The 25,380-nt window shown below is 39.5% G+C and overlaps 1 protein-coding gene across 1 annotated transcript in view; it reads left to right on the top strand.

Annotated features, from left to right (window-relative positions):
* The window catches only part of LOC144600934 (uncharacterized), a 64,493-nt gene that overhangs the window by 7,902 nt on the left and 31,211 nt on the right, over nucleotides 1-25,380 (top strand). The window contains exons 3-4 of the mRNA XM_078412829.1: nucleotides 17,291-17,371; nucleotides 25,181-25,273. Of these exons, the coding sequence (XP_078268955.1) occupies nucleotides 17,291-17,371; nucleotides 25,181-25,273 (174 nt within the window). The remainder of the gene's footprint in view (nucleotides 1-17,290; nucleotides 17,372-25,180; nucleotides 25,274-25,380) is intronic.

Raw genomic sequence — 25,380 nt, 5'->3', positions numbered from 1 at the left:
AAATAATTGAAAAGACAGATATATAAAAGTTGATATGAAAGATAATTTTTTTTTAATCATAAGGGAGCAAAGACAAGCATATATAGTATTCAAGTAAAATGTCCATACAAGTTCTATTCCTGAGCTTCTTATCTTGAGCCAGTCATTTTGAGGTCAGAACGGGCAATGTAAATTGGAGTGTAACTGGATAATGAAGGATTATAGCGAAAGATATTGAAGTTGATTTAACTGGGATTAATTCTTCTTTAAAGTTTTAATGAGTTCTCCTTTAAATCTTATGTCAAATGCATTGACTGTATATGCCCAGTAATAAATCAGGACCAGGTATGATTCATTTGCAATACAAATCCTAGCTTGCATTAGAGGATTCTTTTCTAATTGGTTTTCTTATTGCTGTTGGTTTTCGAGAGCCTCTGATGATATGGGGGATACTGTTAAATTTTTCATTACTCCTTCAAATTGTAAATTATTACCTAGGTCAGTGCAATGATCTCCCAATTCCAGCACAAGGCTGTACTGAAAGCAAATTCAAACTATTGCCCAATTTTTGAAATGATCTTTTTGAGTGTCATCATTTGATATCTCATAATTACATTACTAAGTGGAGTTGTCAGTTTAGGTATGTTATAGGCATATCGTTCTTTTCAAGTCTTGCCTGTGCACATAAAGGGATGGACAAAGAGCAAGATAAAAGCATAGAAATTGAATCGTGTAGCACATGTTTTAGTACACCACACATTTAGTACACCATCCATACAACCCAGACTGAAATGTTGAATTAGGAGATGAAATCCTTTGTGGACAGTCATTTTATGAGGTTCCACAATGACAGGAGATTGCGTTTCTAGGTTCACACTGCTTATGGCTCTTTAAGTTACATGCGGTTTCCATGTGCAATTGCATTCTAGTTCCAGCTGGGGACTGTATCCTTTGCATGCACAATTCCTTGAACATTGGAAGGGAAGGAAAATCCTGCAAATCACCACTTGCAAGTTGTTGCTGTGGATCCAGCAGACAGCAATATTTTAGTCTCGCTTTTCATGTGCAATACAGCTTCTAGCCCATTCTGTGTAGATTTTTCAAACATTTTAACAGTTGGAATCTTTTCCCAGGGTGAAAATGTCAAATGCTTTAAGATGAGAGGAACAAAGTTTCTAAGAGATGCGCAGGGCAGGTTTATTACACAGAGAGTGGCGAGTACTTGGAATGTGCAGCCAAGAGTGGTAGTGGTGGCAGATACTGTAAAGAATGGTATTTAAGAGGCATTTACATAGGCATATGGATATCCAGGGAATGGTGGGACATGGATCATGTGCAGGCATAGGAGATTAGTTTAACTTGGCATCATGTTCAGCCAGACATGTTGGGCTGAAGGACCTGTTCCTGCACTGTACTGTTCTATGTTCTAACTTTAGTTTGATTTCCTTTATCAATGTGCTGGGAAATAAGGTGCTTTGTACATGGTTAGATCTTCAACCACTTGTCCAGAAGCTCAATTAAATACTCTGGCTACAAGACCATCTTGACAAGTGACTCACCTTTTGATACCTCAAACATTTTCCACCATCTACAAGGAACAAGAAACTTGACGGTATCCAGGATAAACAAGTGCATTTTGTTATCATGCCATTCAGTACCCTACTATTCACCCCTTCCACCAAAAGTGCACAGTGTACCATCTACAAAATGCAACTAGTTACTCATCTGACTTAATTTGGCTGCATTTTTCAAACCTACACCTTCTACCAATAAAAAAGGCCAGCTGTGCATGGGAAAGCAATGCCCACCCTGCCCAAGGCACACTCTATGGCATCTCTCCTTTCACTGGGTCCTAGAACTCCCTACTGAACAGAACTGTGATATTTTCACCAGAAGGGCAGCAACAGTTCACAAGTGTGGCTCACCACCACCCTCTCAGCGGAAGCTACAGGTGGCTTTTCCTGTGATGCCCACAACCAATAAAATAAATTGTAAAAAACCTTCAGCCAAAGTGAAATACGTGTCACCATGGTGCTTCCCGCCTCAGCAGCAAATCAGCTTTCTCCTCCCCCACACCTCCTCTACACTTCAATCTGACTCGGGAAAGCAACATTAAAGGATCACTCTCATCCGTCATTTCCACTTCTCCCCTCTCCCGTCAGGCAGAAGATACAAAAGCTTGAAACCATTAGATTTAAGAACAGTTTCTTCCTCCACTCCCCCCCCCCCCCCCCCCCCTTATAAGATTTTGCCTTGTTGCAGCCTTTGCATTCTTTTTATCTGCACTTTCACTGTAGCTAATCACTTCTGGAAATAAGAGGGGTTTTAAGAGAAGGGGGTGCCAATGTTCACTGCTTGTCCCAATTGTAAAGAAAAATCAGTGAAGCAATGGTCGGAAATCCCAGACATGCAGTATATTTTGAACAGAAAGAAAATATTTTATCTTGTTCAACTTTCAATGAATTATTTGTTCAGGATTAATTTCTCTTTATTTAATTACTGGAGATTTTTTGCATTTACTTTCAATTCACCTGTTTAATGCAACTTTTCTATTCAATCATTTTTTTAAACTGTAAATCTGATTATGATATCAGCTTTTGTTTGGTGCATCTTTCTAATAATGTAAATTATCTTTAATGTAAAAATGCAGATAAAATTACAAAGTTCAGATTGAGAATGAATGATTCTCAGATGATAGTAACAGCATATATTGTATAGTCCAATCCTGACCATAGCTGGGCATCAACATTGACTGGAGAAAGCCTATGCTGTCCTTGACATATTTAGTATTTTTATGGGCAGATAGCTAATTCTAATTGAAATATAAAAATAATTATCCATAATGGTATAAACAGAAAGCCCAATGGAGAAATGTCGAATACTGAATTTATTCCACTTGTGAGGAAGTTCTTAATAACTCATCTGTGAATTTTACACTGGGGAATTATCAATTCTAACAGGTCCCCATTGAGTATCTTATATTTATAATACAGCTGCACATTTACATCTGTTTTGAATTTGCAGCTATTTTCAGTAAATGTTTCAAAACGATGTATGGGGTGGGTAGTGGTTTTAGTGTAAACCATTACATCAAGCTTGACTTTTTTTGAAGAATGAGTGTGTATATGGTACTTGGTCCCAAAGGGTACTATCCAGGATATGAAAGAACACACTATAGCTTGAACCCTTCTTGAATCCTCTTTGTCAGAGTCTGTCTATGACCCCAGTTGTACAGCTGTCGAGACATTTTGGAGAATTGGGTCTTAATTTAAGGAAATTGTGTTAAATTATAAATATCAGTTGTGTCAGTTAGCAAGCTATTTTTAACTTAACCAGTCAACTGGTGAAAGATCATACGAGAAGAATCTTTTCATACTTTCACTTTAGATTTAAATAGTTTAGTTGACTTGATTCAAGAAACTAGAGAAAGAAAACATTCTGGATGATGAAACTCATTTGCCTTAAAATACATGGAATGAAATTTGGTGTGATAAAGAGAGTATCATGGGTAAATTTCCAAATTTATTTCATGTTTGATAGCGTACACCTCTACCTAATTCAGTCTGCTCACACAAGAGCATAATCACTAATAATGATTCAGTCATCTGCATCAGCTCCTAAAGCAACGGCAAAAGGAACGATGGAGGCAGCATGGTGATGCAGCTGGTAGAGCTGCTGCCTCACAGCGGTGGAAAGCTGAGTTCAATCCTGACCTCGAGTGCTGTCTGTGTGAAGTTCGCTCATTCTCCCTGTGACCATGTGGGTTTCCTACAAGTGCTGGTTTGTAGGTTAGTTGGTATCTGTAAAATTGCCCTTAATATGCAAGGAGATGATGAGGAAATGGGATAGCACTGAACGAGTGAGAATAGGTGATCAATAGTCAGAGTGGATTCGGTGGGCCGAAGAGCCTATTTCCATGCTGTATCTCTAATCTAAGCTAAAAGCTGATCCACAATTTATTTAGCGATAGACAGTTCCTTTCAATTGTTTTCAGGTTTCGGAGAAAATGTTTGTATGTATGTGACACATTTCTTGGCATTGAATTGCCCAAAAACAGTTGAATAATTCGAAGTCCAACAGGAACTCCATCAGCCAAAATGTACTCAGCAAGCTCCTGCAAGGACTGTTAATCTGACTTGATGATATTGATTGAAGCATGGCTATTAGTCAGGCCATCTTCCCATTCTTTTTTAAAGTGGTGCCATGGGATTTAGTACCCACATGAAAAGGGCACACAAAACCATAGTTTAACATCTCCTCTTAAAAATAATGGGCATCTCTAACAGTGCAATCTCCGTCATTCTTACACTATTCACCTAGGATTTTCAAGTCTCAGGAGTAGGATACACACAAACCCTCTGACTCAGATTGCCATTGACTGGCATGATTTAACAATCTGTGTTCGAAGCAAATGATGATACATTTATGGCTCATATATGGAAACATACCTTCTCAGAAAATGGTGCAATATGTCCATACTTGATGCACAAAATGAACTCAAGGTGAATCAAAACACCACATTACACTGCATCCAACAAAATAAAATGAAGATTGAGCACAAGGTGAAATGAGCTACTGCCTCTCGAGCTCCTGGCAAAAATAAATCTTCTCACCAAAGACTAAACAACATATGGAATCAACTATGTTAGAAGGGTGAAATAATAGAGGCAAATTTCCCCTCTCACCTTAAATCTATGTCCCCTGGTTCTGATTTCCCCTAATCTGGGCAAAAGACATGATCATATACACCTCCATAAGATCACCCCTCATCCTCCTGCGCTCGAAGAAATAAAGTCCTAGCCTGCCCAACCTCTCCCTTTAATTCAGGCCCTCAAGTCCTAGCAACATCCCTGTTAAGGAAGGAAAACCTTACTTATCTGCATTTGTTGTGTCTGAAGATACAAATGTAGCATGTTGATTTGGTTTGTGAAATATACACGTTAAAATTACAAGAAGTGAATATTCGTATATGAATATGTAAAACAAATCTATGCAATTCATATTTCTGCTTTAGAATCACTGTTAAATTAGTAGATTTGGTTTATTATTTGCACATGAATATTGAGAGGCATAAATTCAAGATCTATGAACTTATTCTTATATGTGTATTTTCAGCTTACTGCTAAATGATTACCATAATTCATTGTTAGGTCTGGACATCAGCATATGCCACACATTGACAAGATTGCAGATGTATTTTCATTTGTTTGCGATGAAGCCTCTCAACTTGGATCAATCCACCCCATATGTTTCATACCTTCATTAAGTAAATTGCTATTGTAAAAAAAGCAGTGGAACAACTGAACCCAAATATTAAAAGTCTCATTTTTTTTTAACAATAACAGAATATACAATGTGAAATCAGTTAATTTTCTCATTCATCATTAGATTCATTAATGGGGGAAAAAAATCCCTCCCTCCATTTGAGCTACATGAATTATTTATATTCTTACATTCCTTTTAAGATATACTTCTCTACCCAATCCAGCAGTACTAGCAGATGCAGGCTACGCGATTGGATTGCAGAAAGGACAGGTTGAAGCATCGGCAAAGTTAAGCAACTTAATGGAAACAATTTTATTGCAGCCATCAAATTAGAGGGAAACTGGGAAGATTTTTTTTAACCGAGAACTAGAGCAGTATTATTTGACAGCTGAATCTTGGAAACTCAACTCCCTTTTATTGAACAGTTTTTTTAGTTCCTCGACTTTCTTTTTATATTTCATATTTTTGGCTCAGCAAATATCCTCCCAATAATAACATGGACTTTGGGCAGAAGCCTATAGTGCTACAGTATATCTATGCTGAAACTACCCATAGCATAAAATAGCCTGGGTTTTAAAATGCTACAGCAAAGTACTGTGGCTCAGTGGTGCACTGGCAGAGCCACTGCTTCACAGTGCCAGACACCCAGGTTCGATCCAGACCTTCCTTGGGTGCAGCCTGTGTATTAAGTTATTTAATGAAGAAAATGATTACTTAATGCAACATGCACAATGACATTAAATTTGATCATTAAGCCAGCATCAGGCACTTAATTTTTCAATCAGTACACACGGTCTTTTACATTATTGATTCAAACTGTCCAAAGAAGGCTCCCAACCCGAAACGTCACCTATCCATGTTCTCCAGAGATGTGACCTGACCTGCTGAATTCCTCCGGCATTTTTTATTCTTTTTCTCAATCCAGTAACTGCAGTTCTTTGTTTCTACATTATTTGACACCACTTTTCATTTCGGTTTTATAATACTTCTTGTTAAAATATTTTGTTTGGGTCTGTGAACACAGGGCATGAAGATTTAAAAAAAATATGTCAACCATACAATGGGGTTTGGAAGGTATTTATTTAGTGTATGTTTATACTGCAACCCTAACATTACCATGAATGTGCTGTTACTTCATGTGCCTGTCCCATTGCATAGAGCATAATTCCAGCGCAGAATGAAACCCGGCTTCGTAAGTGTTAATATTTTCTCTGGCGTACTTTTAGGACTTAGTGTGGAGATTTTAAGCATTCCTTCCAGAGCTCTAGAAACATTTTTGAACAGAGCTATACATACTTAAACGTTAAGGCATATATGGGCAGAACTCTTCCGTTGCTGGGAATTCTTATCAGATAGGCTGAAGCTTAGGGATTCCTGGAGCCTGTAACTATCACTCAAAGCAGCATTAGCAATATAACCACATCTTATACTCTGCTTATTATTGATTTGGAAGGAAGTGCCAATAAAATGCCATGATTTTCATAATAGCATTCACTGACATGATAACATTAGTGTTGCTGATCAGGTGTGCAATGGAATCTATAATTTTCCCGATCAGTATTATGAAGGGTCTGGTATGATGCTCAATGACGTCTTGATGATAGCACAGTAGTAAAACCCCAGCTCATCATTGCAAAATAAGATTTTCTATCAGTGCAAGCCCACAAGAATGGCTGTGCAAGGAGCCTGAATGAGTTGGTGCTATTTGGAAATGTTTGCAAGCATTTGAGATGTCTTACAATACTGAACGGAAATGCAAACGAGGAGTAATAGAGACTAGCCCTTTTGCATACCTTACCTTTCCACTACTCATGTACAGCAATAGAGACTCGACTATTGTGCAACAAGTTCAAATAAAGTTTCAGTTGCAAATTTTTAACCTTTTCTAAAGATCACAGTCCGCCCTAAGGTTCAAGGAGCAGGACAGATTGATTACCTAACAAAGAAATGTCAGTTACTGTTGTTATTGGGTTTGTCGCGTGGAGCGAGGTTGTGAAAACTAGATCCATTATCTCTAGTGTGTAAACGACCTCATTGAAACTTGCAACATTTTTACATTTTGACAGGTTGGATGCAGGAAAGATGTTTAACCGGTTAAGGAGTCTACAGTACAGATTGTAGAAAGAAAGATCTGCAGATGCTGGTTTATACCAAAGATAGACACAAAGTGCTGGAGTAACTCAGCAGGTCAGGTAGTATCCCTGGAGATAAAAGATGGGAGATGTTTCGACTGAAGAGTCTGAAGAAGGGTACCGACCCCAAATGTCACCCATCTTTCTTTTCCAGAGATGCTGCCTGACCCGCTGAGTTACTCCAGCACTTTGTCTGTCTACAATATAAATTTCTAGATATTTCGGAAATCAGAAAATAGAGATAGTGTAGGAAATGGTGTTGAGATAGAAAATAAGCCATGTCTTATTTAATTGTTCCAATCTATTTTATTTAACATTTTCTAACAGAATTTACTTTTTTAAATGTTTAATGGTTTTCAAATATTTTTGCATGATTGTGAATGTTAACATGCAACCATATATTGATACTCAAAAACCGTGTGTGCGGTTTTAATAAAAGAATATAAAACAGAGGAGCAGCAGGAAGCCATCTTGCCCTGTGTGTCCATTCCACCATTCAATAAGATAATAGTTGATCATTTACTTCAGTGCTGCTTTCAACACTAATCCTATATTCCTTGATTCTCTTAATATATAAAATCCTATATCACACTCTGCCTTGAATATACTCAACAAAAGGATCTCTACAACCCACTTGGGTAGATAATTCCAACATATTCTGCCTAGTGACTGCTCACTTTGACATGCTGACTGATGGTTCTGGACTCTCCAACCAAAAGAAACACCAACTCCCCATCGACCCAGTTGTGCACCTTGTGAATTTTAAATCACCTCTCATCCTTCTAAGCTCTAGAGAGGACAGGCACAGATTGCTTAATCATTCATATGATAAACTCTTCATCCCAGGAATCAACCTGATAAATGGAAATACAAGGAACTTCAAATGCTGGAACCTTGTGTAAAACATAAGGTGCTGCAGTAATTTAGCAGGTCAGGCAGTATCTCGAGGGCATGGATAGGTGGTGGCTTGGGTCGGAACCCTTCTTCAGTACCGATAAATCTATGGTACACTCTGTCCATCACAAGTATTTCCTTTCTTAGGAAGCCCAGATCTATCCTAATTGAGGTCTCAACCAGGTTCCTGTGTAAATAACTGGAGCAAGATGTCTCATTTACTCAAATTATCTTCCAATAAAGGCCAGTGTACTGTTTGTCTTTCTAATTGCTTGCTGAACCCGTATAGTAACCTTCAGTGATTCATGTGCAAGGACTCCTAGGTTTCTCTGAATACCAAATAAACTTTGGTGGCTGGCAATTATTTCAGCTGTTTTAGGATCGTGCTTGTTCTGGCCCACCCAATACAATGGCATATTATGTGATGTGAGACATTGCCTCCATGTATAGCCACATCACCATATCTCAATGAGGGTGGGACTTAACAGCAACCAAACATCCCAGTATTTGCAATTGGTTCGTCAGTATTTTTTACTTATAGCAATAGCAAGTATAGTTAACTCATAGCTGAAGGCAACGTTTGGTCTAATACCTTCATAGTTTATAAATTAGTATATTTTAGAAACAAACTGGTGGAGGAACTCACCTGGTCAGGATGCATCTCTGGAGGGAAACGGATAGGTGACATTTTGGGTTGGGACCCTTCTTCATACTGATGGAATAGAGGAGAGATAGCTGGTTGGGAGAGATGAGAGGGGAAGGGGTCGAGCAAGAACTAGCAAGTGACAGGTGGATTCAGGTGCAGACCGATTGATTGGCAAATGGTCCAAGCGGGAAGCAGGATGGGTGGAGACAGTAACCAAGGCTAGAGGTGATAAGTGGAGAAAAAAAAGGTGCAGATTGTGGCATCTCATGAGGAAGGAAGATGGGAATGAAATGTAGAACCAGAGAGAGGAAATGTATGTGGAAGGGATAGGAGGAAGGGGGTTGGAAATGGGGGACCTGGAATAGAGATAGGAGGGCAATAAGTAGATGGAGCTGGGGAAATGAACTGGGTGACATTGACAGTGGGGGGGAGGGAGGGAGGGAGGTGGTTGGGGCTGGGATAGTGGAAAGAAAGGTGGGGGGGGGAGGTGGAGGAGGAGGAAAATAGAGGGAAAATGTTGTGAAGAGGGGAGGGTTTAACCTGAAACTGGAGAATTCAGGTTGTAGACTACTGATGTGGATTATGAGGTTCTGTTCTTCCAGTTTGCATGTGGCCTCAGACTGGCAGTGAAGGAGACTGAGGACAGACAGGTCGGAAAGGGGAAAGGGAAAGGTGGTATTAAAATGGTTAGCAATAGGGAGCTCCAGCAGGCCCGAGTAGACATTGTGCACTTGTTCAGCGGGTGAAGCCAAGTGTAGCCCTGTCTACACTTGGCTTCACCTGTATTTATCAGTGTCAGTATGAAGATGATTCAGAGTACGTTGACTAGGTAGTAATTAAGCAAATTGAATTTGTTTTGCCTTTTGTAAACAGGGCAAAACCTAGACACTCTTCCACATTGTCAGTCAGAAGTCTGGATGAGAGGTAGAAAAAGCCACTTGGGTACTTGGCCATTTAAACCCAATCAACAAGAACTAAATTAACAATTATGCCTCTGCTGACAAAAGTAAGGCTATATTCAACACCCAATTGTTTTCAGTGTGGAAAGTGCAAAACAACTTCATAAGTTATTTTGCAAGTTACATTGGTACCATACATCGGTGAAGCCACACTTGGAGTATTGTGTTCAGTGTCGGTCACCCTGTTATAGGAAAGATGTTGTTAAGCTGCAAAGTATGCAGAGAAGATTTACAAGGATACTGCCAGGATTCGAGGCACTGAGCTATAGGGAGAGGTTGAGCAGTCTAAGACTTTATTCTTTGGAGCGCAGGAGGATGAGGGGTGATCTTAATTTGGTGCATAAGATTATAAGGGGAATAGATAGGGTAAATACACAGAATCTTTTACCTAGAGTAGGGATCAAGAACCAGAAAACATAGGTTTAAGGTGAGAGGCGAAAGATTTAATAGGAACTTGAAGGGCAATTTCTTCACATAAATGGTGGTGGGTATATGGCACAAGATGCCAGAGAAGGTAGTTGAGGCGGGTACCATCACAACATTTAAAAGGCATTTGGACAGGTATATGGGCCAAACATAGGCAGATGGGACTAGTGTTGATGGGGCATCTTGGTCAGCATGAACAAGTTGGGCCGAATGGTCCGTTTACATGAGTCCACGATTCGTCTCTATGATTCTATAACAATGATAATTACTTGTTGATGGGAAATGTTTTAAGATGTTAAATTGGTTGTGAGAAATAGATCTGCAAGGAACTCTGAGACATGTCCTAACGCTATATATTGTATCCTGAGCCGATAAAGCTGTGTAAAAATGGAGTCTCAATATACTGAATACAATTGGTTCATGAACTCAGCAAAAAGTCTGTCAGCACTTACAACACCACCCCCTACAGATTTCTGCAAACTGAATCAACGTTAGAAGCACCAAACTCTTGTAGAATCACACAGAAAGAAAGAAAACCAGGTTGGCGCTCTAAGAATCAGACCACGTTTTCCTTGCAACGCTAAAAATTGCACGTGACTCTGACAAAGAAATTACATGTGGATTGCAAAGATAACACATGGCAGGAAGTGTCCATTTTTTGAGTGATGCAAAATGATCGAAAATGGTCTTTATAATGTTTATATAAAATTTACTTCTTAATTATATAAAACTGGTTAAAAAAAAACGATGTGATCGATTTTCCTGCAAACATAATTTATGTTCTCGAACTGCCAAAAGAGACAGGCTGAAAATTATGTTTCAGTTACACAATGCCATGTAGCTTGAAGGCATGTCATAATGTATTTTATTACCCTTCATGTTGTTGCAAATAGTTTCCTTTTAAAAAAAAGACATGGCATTCCTATCGTTTTTTAAAATAGAATAACACAGTTAACAAAGATATTAAGGTAATAATTCTATCTTGAAGCTCGACTGACATTCAGAAGTTGCTTGAGCTCCCTTGGTAACTATGACTTATTTATATAGTTTGTATAATGTTCAGAAACATTCCAATGTGCTCAGAAGTGATATTAAATGAAATCTGACATTAAGTCACAGAAGAAGGCATGAAAGTAGAAAAGTAGGTCTAAAGGAAAAAAGGTGTTCAATTAAGGAGCAATTAGAATGAGAGAATCATTATTACATATTAGGCAACCGTTTAACCTTTGGAGTTTGTGGCAACTCTTGTAGGAGCAAGATGTTCAGTCCCATTGCCAGCTCTTTCCACATACCTCTACACATTATATTCTTTCAAGTGCACATCTAATTTTCTTTTGAAAATCTTGATTGACTCTGTTGCCATCACATTGACAGATCAAAGCTATTTCCTCTCCATGTTCTGCCCACGTTGAAATTGATATTGCAAATGTATAAGGCACCAGAGTACGAGAAGTGCAGGTTGGAAAATTTGTAATATTGATAATTTTAAAATTGCTCAAGCAGCCACCAGTGTGAATCAAAGACCAGGAGCAATGGGTGAATAGAGCATATGCAACAGTGTTTCTGGATGAGCTGAGTTGTTGGAGAGAGAGGAAGTGAGAGGCTGACTGGGGCAACATTGGGATGGTCAGTTCGATGGTTCAATAGTAACTTATTGTCACATGTACCGAGATACAGTGAAGTTCCTTTTTTGCACACAGTTCACTAAAAGTATTACGAAACGTAAGGACATTCTTAGTTAAGTACAAGTTATAGGAATAGTACAGAGATACTATACAAGAGTCACCATATTTTGGCACCTTTTTTCATGATTCAAATCCAAGTTGTTATAAATGAAGGGTTATTAACTTGGCCAAGATGTCTCGTTGTCCTGGTGGTGTTACAGAGTCGGCCTGGCCAAGCGAAGTTGTTTTGTCCTGCACTGCTGCTCCACTGTTCTCTGCCACTGCAGGACACATCTGATCCGTGCACTCGGCCACTTGGAGCGGTGCCCGATCCAATCGAGCCCCAGGCTGCTGCAAGGCCTCCAGGGGGCCCACTCCACCGATGCCTCGATCCGGACACATCAGCCCATCAATCATCCCTCTCTTGCCTCATCCAGTCACCTTTCAGTCCCGGGGGCGCCAAAAGCACACGATAGGGAGTCTGCAACAGATGATCAGAGACAGGAGAATAAATGGGCATCAAGGATGGTGCTATGTTGGAAATTGTTCAAGATCTCTAATTAAATTAGCACCTGCTGTCCCCTTTTCTGTTGATCAGATTTTTTGTTTCTCAACGGATAGATATGGTGGTGAAGAAGGTGTATGGCGTTTTTGCTTTTGTAGGGTATTCAATGTACAAGCTGGGATGCTATGTTGAAACTTTACAAAACACTGTTTAGACAACACATGAAGTATTGTGTGCAGTTCTTTCTGGTCATCACACTGTCCCTGGGAGGGTTCAGAGGAGACTCACCAACAAGTAGCCTGGATTGGAGGACTTCATTTATTATGAGTGATTGGATAGACTGGGTTTATTTTATCTGGAGTAAAGGCGGCTGTGAGTGAGTGACTAAATTAGATTTTAGAATTAGATACAACGTGGAAACAGTCCCTTTGGCCCACTGACCAGTGGTCACCCCGTACACTAATTCTATCCTACACAGTAGGGACAATTTACTGCGGCCAATTAACCTATAAACCTGCATGTCTTTGGCATGTGGGAGGAAACAGGAGCACACAGAGAAAACCCACGCGGTCACAGGGAGAACGTACGAAGTACGTACAGACAGCACCCAAGGTCAGGATTGAACCTGGGTCTCTGGCGCTGAAAAGCAGCAGGTCTACCACTGCACCATTGTGCTGCCCTAATATGCTGACTAAATGGAGTTGTATAAAATTATCAGAGGTAGAGAAAGAATGGATAGAATATTTTGTTTTTCCATGGGAGAGGTATCAGTAGCAAGAGGGTATGAGAGTTACATTGAGAGGAAAGTTGACATATGGAACTCACTGCCAGAGGAGATGATGGAATCCAATGCAATCACTACAATTCAGAGGCATTTGGACAGGCATTGAAATAAACAAGACTTGGAAAGATACGGTCCTAATGCAAAGCAAACGGGGTTAGTGTAGATGGGAAAGAAAGGTTGGCATTGTCACAGAAGAGCCCACTTCTGTGCTGTACAACTCTTTGACTCTGACTGCCGAGTATTTCTTGCATTTTCTGCTTCTGATAACTACTGATTGAAAATAAATGAATCATTGGTTGACAAGATCCACTTCCACGTAGCTCACTCATTTGGTACCAAACCTCAACAAGGAGCTGATACCCTTCTATTGGGAAAAGAAATAAGAGTAATCGCAGTACACAGAAAATAATGGTATTTGTGGCACTTTGAAAATTCAATAATGAACTATGAAATGTATGTAGTGGGTGTAGGGATGGTAAATCAGCACAAAAAGAGTTGTGCCCAACATACTCAAGATGATGCGGCCAAGAGTACAAAACTGACCAATTCTTGAGCTACATTTGATAGGGTTGCTGAACTGCTAATGCTGTTATTTTTTGACAACTTGCCAAGTGGTAGGTTTGGGGAAGATATTGAGAAATTAGACAATAAAATCACCTTGGCTATACTTGGGAGTTTCTGCATGGAATTGTTCCTGATGCTCCTTGTAATTGATCTTCGAGCTACAGGTAGTAGATGGGTGCAATGTACCATCACAATATTTGATGCATATTTAGGCTTCTTGGATCGTTGTGACTTATGGATAATGGTTGGAACCCCAGTCCCACACACATAAGCACAAGGACTTATAGCTTTCATTATAGCTGTCAATATCGATACTCATTGAATGTTAATAAATCACATCTACTTTGAGGCCTCACTCTTCTAAGGTGAATATTTATTTGTACATTTTCCGAGAATTGGCCCAAGATAAGGTATGGGTATGACTACAGTTCCCAAATTTAGAAAGACACCTTATCAAATGGATTAGAAATTGCAAGCTCCAATCTCCCACCTCCATCTAAATTATAATATTAACAGCAGCAAAATGCTAGTGGTAAAAATAATTTTAATGATTCTTTTGCATCTGCCCTTACAACAAGAAATCTTCAGTAATCAAGTGGGGATCTGGCTTCTCTATAAAACTACACAAGCAACAAACATTAAGTAAAAATGCATCTGAGTTTTTAAAAAAACTAACTCCCCCATAACCCACTCAGCTGATAAAATGCAAAACACAAACTTAGAACTGCAGAAAAAAACGTATTTCCAATTTTAAAGTCTCTTGTTTCTTTGGATGTTGGATCACTGTGGCTTTTCTAACACATTCGCACATTAGCCAGAGATAGACGCAGAATGTTGGGATAACTCAGCGGATCTGGCAGCATCTCTGGAGAAATGGAATAGCAGACGTTTCAGGTCAGAACCTTTCTTCAGACTAGAGGTTGCCTGAGCTAACCCTGACCAGAGCATATGGGAGTCTGGCAATAGGCTCTAAACGAGAGCACTCGCCTCCTTTCCCTCCAAGACTGTGCCAATTGTTTAACCACCTCCTCATCCACTAATAAAAACAATTCAACCTAATTCCATTTTCTCAACTATTGGCTTCACCTCCACCCTTAGCCACACAGCCATTGATCACTGTCCTGGATCACGAACTTAGCTTCTCAATTGCCTACCCTGACCTTAAATGCATGTCCAGCAGCCGATGTTTGTCCTAACTCATCTACCCAGCTCTACTTTCCTGGCTTCTCTCTTTCACGACTCTCTGTCCTGGACTTACCTGACATCTTTTGCATGCCCCGAAAAGCATTGGAAAGGTCACAAGCTTGTTCCGCAGACAATACGGCACTGGTCAGTGAACTCTAATCAATGCATCTATGTAATGTGAGGATATAATCAATTTTAAATGTGGTGTTCCCATGTTCAGCAGCCAACTACACTGCCTTCATCTGAAAAGAGGACGGTTCAGCAAAATACCAGAGGTTAGTGGTCCCCAAGAAACCATATTGTAGGATGAGCAAGCACACTCATTAGAGAATTGGGAGATTGAATGAGCAAAGAAATCGTACTCAACTGCAGCAGTTATACTGACAGATAGAGTGACAGGCTTTATCTGTTAAGTGGATTTTGCAGAATTATCAGGAATTTAAAAAATGGCTTTAAATTGCCTTCATTCTAATTATTAGTTTTCTAATTAATCTTACTTGCTGCTTTCTCTGAAAGTGCCAAAAGCATTTTGTATTAAATTGCTGGACAAACCCCTGACTACATTGTAGCGTGTGTTATGAAAGTGGAAGATATTCTGCAGAGATTTTCAAGACTTGGCAAAAAAAAGTTGTGGTCCAGACTCGTATTAATAATCTTCATAACAATGCTAATTGTGGCCAGCAAATTCTGAACCCCACAGGTGAGTATCCCAGATGGCTGGTCACAATGATATGCCGATGTCTTTATAATAGAGCAAATATCAGTAATTTACAATCCGCAATTGCAAAAGAAGGGGCTTTGTATATTTACTTTGTTGAACTAAGCCTCCCAGCTTCTGACGCTGGAAAAGAAATGATGCCAATCGCGGACCAAGCTACACGGTGCAGAGTTGGGTAAAAAGTCCTGGGAGGATGGAGGTTAATGATATGCATTTGGGGGGAGTGGGGAGGAATAATGGTAGGAGGAATAGGTGAGTCTGGAGGCATTATCAAAGTCAGACAGAAGGGATCTCTAAGTGAGATCTGGATGGGGAATACTGCTGGGAAGTGGAGAGAGAGAGAGATCTACAAGCTGGAGACCTATGAGCTGGAGATCTATGAGCTGGAGACCTATAAGCTGGAGATCTATGAGCTGGGGTAGTTGGATGTAGACATGAGGGCTTGGGGTGTGGAGTGGATGGTCAGAGAACCAAACAGTGGAGTTCTTGGCCAGGGTGGGTCAGGAGTGAGGTCAAAGGGTGAGATCATGAGAAAAATCAATAGGGGGGGGGGAGAAAGGAAACAAAGGGATCTTTGCAAGGATCCCAATGCGATAAGGAAATACGAAGAGCTGCTTGTTTCAGGAGTGGCAGTTTGCTCTAATGTTCCCGGCCGTGCTCCAGAAGTGGCATTGCATGGGGAAGATCAAAATGGAAATTTTGTCAGTGAGCAAGGGTGAGTAACACCGAGAATGTCCACTTAAATTTTCAGCGTGATGCATAATGATCTACGAAATAAAACACCATTTCCAATTTAGTAACACCAGCAAAAGTTATACACAATCCATTTTTTGGTCATATATGTAGTATTTTTTTCAATTTTAGAGAAAACTGTGGGGCTTTGAAGAACAATTGAAAATGTACGCTGTTAAAATAAGTTTGTTATTCTATTTCAATGTTCTTATTTATCTTGCCGGTTTACAGGTGAAAGCAATAATATGTCTGAAGCCTTCATGCTGGCCACATGTTACAATCTGCCTACTAATTCCCCGAATAGGAATGGTTTAAAACAATCCAACACTTCTGCGTTCCCCACCCACTTATGTCAGTGTGAAATAACTCATAAGAAACTCCCACACCATACTAATCCCTGACCCTCAGCAGGGGAGGAGTGTTAAATATTCTATCCGAACTTCACACCCCCAGATTGCATTAGAATGGCTCTGATTCCTTGATTCGTATTTTTCTTGTTTTTAAAGCTTCCATGATGACATATTGCATTGTATAGCAGTGACATTAAACCGCACCACGATCAAATTTGTTCCAATACCGAAGTTCAGAAAGGCAATTTATACTGATTACTGGTATTCCAGCCTTATGCTCGTTAAGCAGAGTGATAAGTCCAATAACTTTCTTTGTAGGTTATTGGACTTGTAAAATGTGAATGCATTAATGATGCTTGCACTGCAGGGGAATTAATTGAGGAACAATAAATAAATTCATAATTTTCAGGTTCAAAACTTTGATGATAATCTTGAAATAATTTGCCCTTTCTAAGGAATATTTTATTTAATATCTCTTGTGTTATAGGGAAATGATTTTGCATCGATGTGGAATAATTTCAGAAAATGTACACAATTCAAACGAGTGATGCCCAGAATAATCTCTCTGGTAATTCAATTTTTTTTATTTGATGTTGACAAAACATGCATTGCATATTGTTTCCTAACATTGATGTTCATATAATATTTTATCTTGACCACAAGCCACACACTATTCAAACTGATTGCCATGCAATTGGATGGCAGGGTGAATAGGGGTGAGCAAGAAAAAATTATAAGCTGTGGGGTTAATGTCAGTATTTTAGATTTCTTTGAAACCCATTCATCTGCATGATATTAGTGATTCATCGCAATGCAAACAGATGTCTTCCTCATTAGATTGTCTTGCTGAGTACTCCACCCACATGGTAGTATGTATAGTTAGAGATGTGCAGAGCACTGAAGTTAATTAAAAGGCCAATGCATGAGCTACAGTCTGTCCCACACAAGTACTGAGGTTCAAAGACTGTGCGGGTAATGATGTGGTGAACAGTAACATTTCCTGAGAAATAAGTGCATCAAGAAAACAAAATATCTTTGAATAGTATTATTGTTCAGCGGGAAGAAAAACACACTTGACTTACAACACATTGTGGTCCAATGCTTGCTGATCACTCCCAGAACCCAATGCATCTCGCGGAGTAGAATAAGCACTGGACATGTGTGGATAAAAGGTATTGTGGAACCAGTGGAGAAGCTCAAATAAATGCCAGTTGGTGGGTCATGGTTTGTATGGATCAGGGACATGGCAGAAGCCCAGGAGAAAGGGGATAGAAGGGTCAGAGCTTCAGTTAAATGGTGAGGGATTTAGGTTTAGGTTTATTATTGTTACATGTACTGAAGTACAGTGAAAATCTTTGTTTTGCATGATATCCAATCAAATCTGAAAATACTATACATAAATACAATCAAGCAAAAATCAAGTACCATAGGTAGAGCGAAGGGAAAGATACACAGTGCAGGTGGGGAGGGAAGTAGCAGAGATGAATTTGTTGAGCCCCCCCGAAAGATGTTTCAATGAGATGGTCAGTGCTACATTCAGACCAGGGAAGTAGGGACTCGTATAAGACCTGGACCAAGGGGAATTGATTGTAGCAATTGGCAAGTAAATAACCTTTGGAGGATCTATCTTTTGATGGGCCACCAGTTTGGCCTGACTTCTGCTAATATCAGGGAATCCTATGAATGGTAGGTAGCAAAAATGTCCCCTTTGTTGTAGAACTACTATATTTTTTATTATGCAGGGGATATCACATTTAAAAGAGAGTCGAACTCTGAGACCAACTATGCACATGTAGATATAGAGAATATGGTCTCCCAGATTCAAACAGTATGAGAGCACAGAACGCCTCTCTGCATCAGAGAATTTCAGTACAAGCTTGCCTCGAATGTGCCATTGATAATGTGCCCTCAGCAAGGTACAGAGTCAATGAAATGTAAATGACAGATTATATCAAGCCTTTGATGTTGTGATACTTTATTATCATAATTCACATTTGCTGAATTGATGTGTTTCATAAAAATAACTGCTTCCTGTAAGGCCATTTTTTAGAGATGCAATGGAAACAGGCCCTTAGGCTCATCCAGTCCATGCCGATCACTCGTTCACATTAGTTCTATGTTATTCCACTTTCTTATCCATTCCTTACACATTAGGCACAATTTTACAGAGGACTATGTGGGAAGGAACTGGAACACCCGGAGGAAACACACGCAGTTACGGGTAAAACTCGCAAACTCTACACAGACTGCACCCAAGGTCGGAATTGCACCCTGGTCACTGGTGCTGTGAGGCAGCAGCTTTACTAGCTTGCTCTCTTTAATGGCACACTCCCCAATGATTGGAAGAGTGTTTTTAATACAGTATCTTCCTTTGAGGGTAGACATTTGCTAGTTTAAATGGCAGCAGTTGCGAGATCTATGGAGTTGTGCTGCATTGGAAATGAGCAGTGTTACATAGGGAAACACAACATACCTCTCTGGGGACATCACCATTGAAGATTGTGTTCTTTATGGTACTTTTTAAAATGGTGTTAAGATACTAGATCATGCTCTTTTAACACTATTAAAATTGCCCACTCTGTGTCTGAACATAGATAATATTCTGGAAGATAACCAATATCCATCTACTAGTGTTTAATTCCTTTATGAGCTTAATATATTAAAGCTTAATCCGCCATAAAAAAGGGTTTGATTCTATGATTTTAAGCTAAGTAACACTTGTTTCTCCCTGAGAGCAGTTATGCTAAAGGTTCTAGTTTAGCTCCATGAAATCAAAATTTTGTGGACTAGGGCATGAAAAGTGTGCTCAATAAAAGTGTTTAATTCCTTTATAGTCAGACGTAATTCTGCCTAACTGATTTCTTTCTGTGTGTAGATACATTTTATCCTGAATGAGACATTGTCTTTCTGGATAAATCAATTGTCGCAATGTCTTTGCTGCCAATTTACACTAAAAACTTTTCACTCTTTATGGAAAAATTGGCTAGCTGTTGAGATTGAATAAATCATCAATAACTCCTGAAAGTGTTCCATTAATTTATTTCTCTCACTCTCACTCTTAAACACACACACACACACACAATGTCATAGAATATAAAACAGAACAATACAATGCAGGATTAGGCCCTTCTGCCCACAATGTCTATGTCAAACAGGTTGCTCAGTGCCAATAGATATTGCAGTCTACAATTTTCATTCACTAATTCATGTACTGTATGTCTGAATTCTATACCCATTTCCAAATGGATATGGCTGACCAATTTCCCTCCAGGGATGAATAAAGTTCTATTGCATTGTATCGTATCATATCATAAAATGCATTAGGACCCTGACAATAGTGACCAGATCATAATTACCATCTAAAAATCTCTTAATGGGCAGATGTGAACATTTCTGACAATTCTAGTACAAATAATAGAATAACATAACTTGAGAATCCAAATCAACTTTTCTCTTTTGAAGAAAAAAGTTTTAAAATTAAATTAATATCATTTTCAATGTCAAGGTTAGCTCTGCAATGCCTTGATCCCAGCACCAATCAGAGTACAGGATCTGGAGAAATAGTATGAAAATGTTCTTATGGCTCCATTCCAACCTGTGTTACGATCATGTGAGACTCTAATGAGCAAATGAGAGAAAAGGAGAAAACACATTTCCTTTCTTTATTTGAATGTGCCCAACACATACATGTAATCACGAAGAAGGCAAACCATGCCTCTACTTTCTTTGAAGTTTAAAGAGATTTGACACACTCGAAAATGCTAACAAACTTGTAAATGGATTGTAGAAAGTATCCTGTGCTTGCATCTTGGCCTGGTACGGCAATTCCAAGAGGATGTAGAGAGTGGTGGACTCAGCTCCATCCATCATGGGCACAACCCTCTCCACAATTGAAAGCTGTCTCAAGAAGGTGGCATCCATCATCAAGGTTCCCCATCATCTGAGCCCATGTCCTTTTCTCGCTGGTAACAATGTGTAGGAGGTAAAGAAGTCTGAGTCCCAACCGCTAAGTTCAGAAACAGCTAGTTTCCTAGAACCATCATGTTCTTCAAACAATCTGCACAACTCTGATCCTTCCTCAGTAACGGATCACCATGGAGCACCTCTTGTACTACCGTGAACATGTTTTTCTAATCGTCTTGTTTCTGCACGGTCTTTCTTTGCACTGTTTGGTATAATTTATTTATAATGTATGTTTTGTGTGTTGTCTGTCTATATATGCCTGTGATGCTGCTGCAAGCAAGATTTTCCATGTACCTGTACCTCACTACACGTGCATATGACACTAAACTTGACTTTACGCATTGAATTATTGAAGAACTCATGGTTCTTTGATTAATTTGAAACTGACACTTCCATTTTACATTTATCATTAACTTTGTATGACGACTATAATTATAAAGGTATCAAATGCTGCCAGTTATTAAAATGGACAAAGGCTTAATTCATTCACATAATGTTCTCCAAACTTCTTCAATACTGATGCTATATAACTTAATTCAAGTCAGCTCACTCTCTGTTAAGCCACTGACAGAGAAATGTCAAACAAATGCATTGAGCGTCCAACATTACTGCCGTCCATAATTTGTGGCATTTAAAATTGGATGAGTGGATAATGGCAAAGGCCAGGCTAAAGATTCCTGGCTAAAGGTTCCAGGCTAAAGATTCCATCAGTCTGAAGAAGGGTTTGACCCGTAAAGTCACCCATTCCCTCTCTCCAGAGATGCTGCCTGTCCCACTGAGTTACTGCAGCATTTTGTGTCTACCTAAAGATTCCTGGTCTGTATTGAGGGCATGGGCCTCAGGGAAGGCAGTGGTTTTCTCAATATCTATTGACTAAAGAGAAAAAATTAACACCATCTCTGATAACAATCCCATTGACTGCTTGGGTGACAATGTACTACAAAGATGAATTCAGGAAATGCTCCAAGAATACAAAATCATAACTGTTGATTTTACAAATATGCACTCATGTCTGAGAGTGATAGAGCCTCACATACCAAACTGGATCATTGAAAATCATGGTAACCCATTTTCAAATCTCTGAGTTCTCCCAGTCAATGAGAATCTTGGTCCATTCAATATGTGTGAAAAAACAAGACAGGTACAATATTAATGCTCGTGCTTCTTTCATACATTTTAAAACAATCATCCACATATAAGGCTCTGGTATGCAAATATTAAAGGCGGAAAATGAGCTAGGACTCCAGATAAACAAAAAACAAACTGTTGGAGGAAAATAGACATAAAGTGCTAGAGTAACTCAGCAGGTCAACCAGCATATCTGGAGAACATGGATCGGCCACATTTTGGGTTAGGACCTTTCTCGGATTCAGTAAAAATTCAGATAATACCATAAATATCAAGTCAAACTCAAGTCCAATGGGTGGAGTGAAGGGAAAGATACAGAGTGCAGGACATAGTTCTTGGCATTGTAGTACAGCAGTTGCAAAGACATGGTCCAATGTCCAGAATGAGGTGGAGGAGAATCAGACTGTACACTAGCTTATAGAAGGACCGTGCAGAAGCCTGATAACAGAGGGGAAGAAGCTGATCCTGTCTGATGGTGCACATTATCAAAAAGGGTTAAGTGATGAAGACAGCTTCCACAAGCTTGTTTTTTATTCCCTTGATCTTTGAGAGATAAAATGATTATAGTTGGGGGCTAAAAGAATGAGAGAAAGAGAAAGACTTTCATTTCGTTAGCGCACCTCTTATGACTTCAGCAATGTGAAGAAGGGTCTCGACCCGAAAAGTCATCTATCCATGTTCTCCAGAGATGTTGCTGACCCGCTGAGTAACTCCAACATTGTGTCATTTTTTGTAGTTCATTGTTTCTAAACTGTTGGAGGAACTGCAGTTTGTTTAATGCTCCAGACTCCAGCAATAAGAATATTGAGTTAAGGTTTTAGGGGATCTATTGCAGAAGCTCTTTTACACCTATTACAGCAACAATTACATTGATATCATGACCAACAGGAAAATGAAGAAATGCAAGCTCATTGCCCACAGTTTCATGCTGTTTAGAGCAACATGGAAAGACGCAGTGAAATCAAATTCACACGGTTGACTTTGCATTGGGAGACCAAAAAACAATCATCTATTCTCCCACTTTCTCTACACACAGCCCTGGTCAAGCATTTCAATGGCAAAGGTCTAATATGCACTTTTTTAAAAGGAAGACAAAAAAAAACTGTGCGTGTGTTTTTCATAGCCCAGGTCAAGTCACCGGAGCTATTTAACATTTCCAGTTTAGTTTAGTCTATTTTAAAGATAAAGCGTGGAAACAGGCCCTTCAGCCCACTGAGTCCACATTAGTTCTCCCTTCTTTCACTTTCTCATCCACTCCCTACTCATTGAAGGCAATTTACAGAGGCCAATTAACCTCCAAACCCGCATGTTTTTTGGGATGTGGGAGAAAACTGGAGCACACAGAGGAAACCCACACAGTCACAAGGAGAACATGGAAGCTCGTTACAGACAGCACCCGAGGTAAGGATCGAACCCAGATCTCTGGTGCTGTGAGGCAGCAGCTCTACCAGCTGCGTCACCGTTGTATATTCCAAACTAGGTAGTCGTACAGTGTAGGCTTTAGAAAAATAATAAACGTAATGTGAGCACATCCAATGATTATGATGGAAATCGCTGACAAATTTGATTAAAAAGAGAGGAAATTAATTTGATAACTGAGTACTGGAAATAAAAGCCCTGGAATATTATATTCAGACAGTGGTAGTTTCTCAGTCATTGCACGTTAAAGATTTATTACTGCCAGATATCTTTCAATTGATTCGAAGTATACTAACTACTTGAAGCAAACTGTACAAAAAAAAGAATTTGTCAACCATTATCGGCTGGCAGTAAATCAGCAAAAGATTATGACTAGTATATAGCCAGTCTGAGATCAAACTGTCATTCATCTTCACAGTCTTATTAAGATTTCAATGCAATTATTTTTTATGTTACTATTATAACCTCTTCTTTGCACCAAAACACATGATGTAAAGTGATTGGATTTGCCTGAGTGTAGCCAATTGTGGGAATTCAGATTTATTGCTCTTTATTGCATTGCCCTTTAAATATCTTGCTGCAGGCTCTTTTGTTACGACTTGTCCACAATAATAAAAAGGGCAATTTTCAGCCTTCAAGGACCAAATTTCCATCCAGGAAATGTGTAGTTAGCAACTGGAAATCGGAAAATCTTACCTCAGGCAATTTTCAGATGTCTATCAATGGATAAACAAGTCCAAAAAGCATAAACCAGAAATAAATATATTCCTTTATTCGTCCCACACCGGGGAAATTTACAAGCTACTGGGCATAAAATATAAGAGATGAAAGGTTATGATGCAACTTTATAAAGCATTGGTTAGGCCACAGGAGGATTTTGTGTAGAGTCATAGGGATATACATTGTGGAAGCAGGTCCTTCGGCCCAACATGCTCATACCGACCAACATGTCCCATCGACACAACTCCCACCTGCTTGCAATTGGCCAATATCCCTCTAATCCTATCCCATCCATGTACCTGTTTAAATGTTTCTTAAACATTGCAATAGTGCCTGCCTCAACTACCTCCTCTGGCAGCTTGTTTCCTACACCCGCCATGCTTTGTGTAAGGCTCACCTTAAACGTATGTCCTCTGGTTCTCGATTCACCTACTCTGGGCAAGAGACTGAGCGTTTACCTGATCTATTCCTCTCATGATTTTGTACACCTCTGTAAGAATACCCCTCATCCTCCTGTGCTCCAAGGAATAAAGTCCTAGGCTGCTCAAACTCTTCCTGTAACTTAGGCCCTCGAGTCCTGACAACATCCTCGTAAATCTCTCTGCACCCATTCTAGCTAGACAACATCCTTCCTATAACATAGTGCCAAAAACTGAACACAATACTATAAATGTGGCCTCACATACTTTGTATATATCTACAACATGACTTCCCAACTTCTATACTCCATACTCTGACTGATGAAGACCAATGTGCCAAAAGCCTTTTTGATCACCCTATGTACTTGTGCCTGCAAACTGATCCCGATACAGATCTGACTATAGTAGCCTGCTGCATCAGCGGAGAATCCACCAAATTCTGCCTTTGGTGAGGTGAAGTATTGAGCTCACTCAGCACCACAGCTTTCTCAGAGTCATGATAAAAATAATCCAAACCTCAACACCTCTTTTGGGTCTTGGGCCAGAACCATTGGGTGATAGTGCAGTTGCTCCTGCCTGTATGCTCCTATTTCTAAAAGAAGTTTAAGATCACCTGCAAAAATGCTCCATTAATTTTCTTTTACTCAACCATGATATGCACGTATATTATTCTCCTTCTAACTGATATTACCTGTGATTTTCATTGTTTTCATTGTTCCTTATTTCAGAATCGTTGCCTGTCCATTATTGAACACTTCACAGCCAATCTCATATGGAAAGATGAAACCAAACTGATCAGTGAGCCAACTCTTTCTGTTCAGGTACCTGATCCGCGGGAAAATACATCTTCATGTGAAAGTCCATTTGTGTTCCAATTGTGTAGGCATGCATAATCCTAATATTGCCCACAGTTGGAAAGCATACCCAT

Source organism: Rhinoraja longicauda, chromosome 16 (assembly GCF_053455715.1).
Source record: "Rhinoraja longicauda isolate Sanriku21f chromosome 16, sRhiLon1.1, whole genome shotgun sequence".
NCBI lineage: Eukaryota > Metazoa > Chordata > Chondrichthyes > Rajiformes > Arhynchobatidae > Rhinoraja > Rhinoraja longicauda.
The sequence above is the reverse complement of the archived record's forward strand: the minus strand, read 5'-3'. Positions and strand labels throughout refer to the sequence as shown.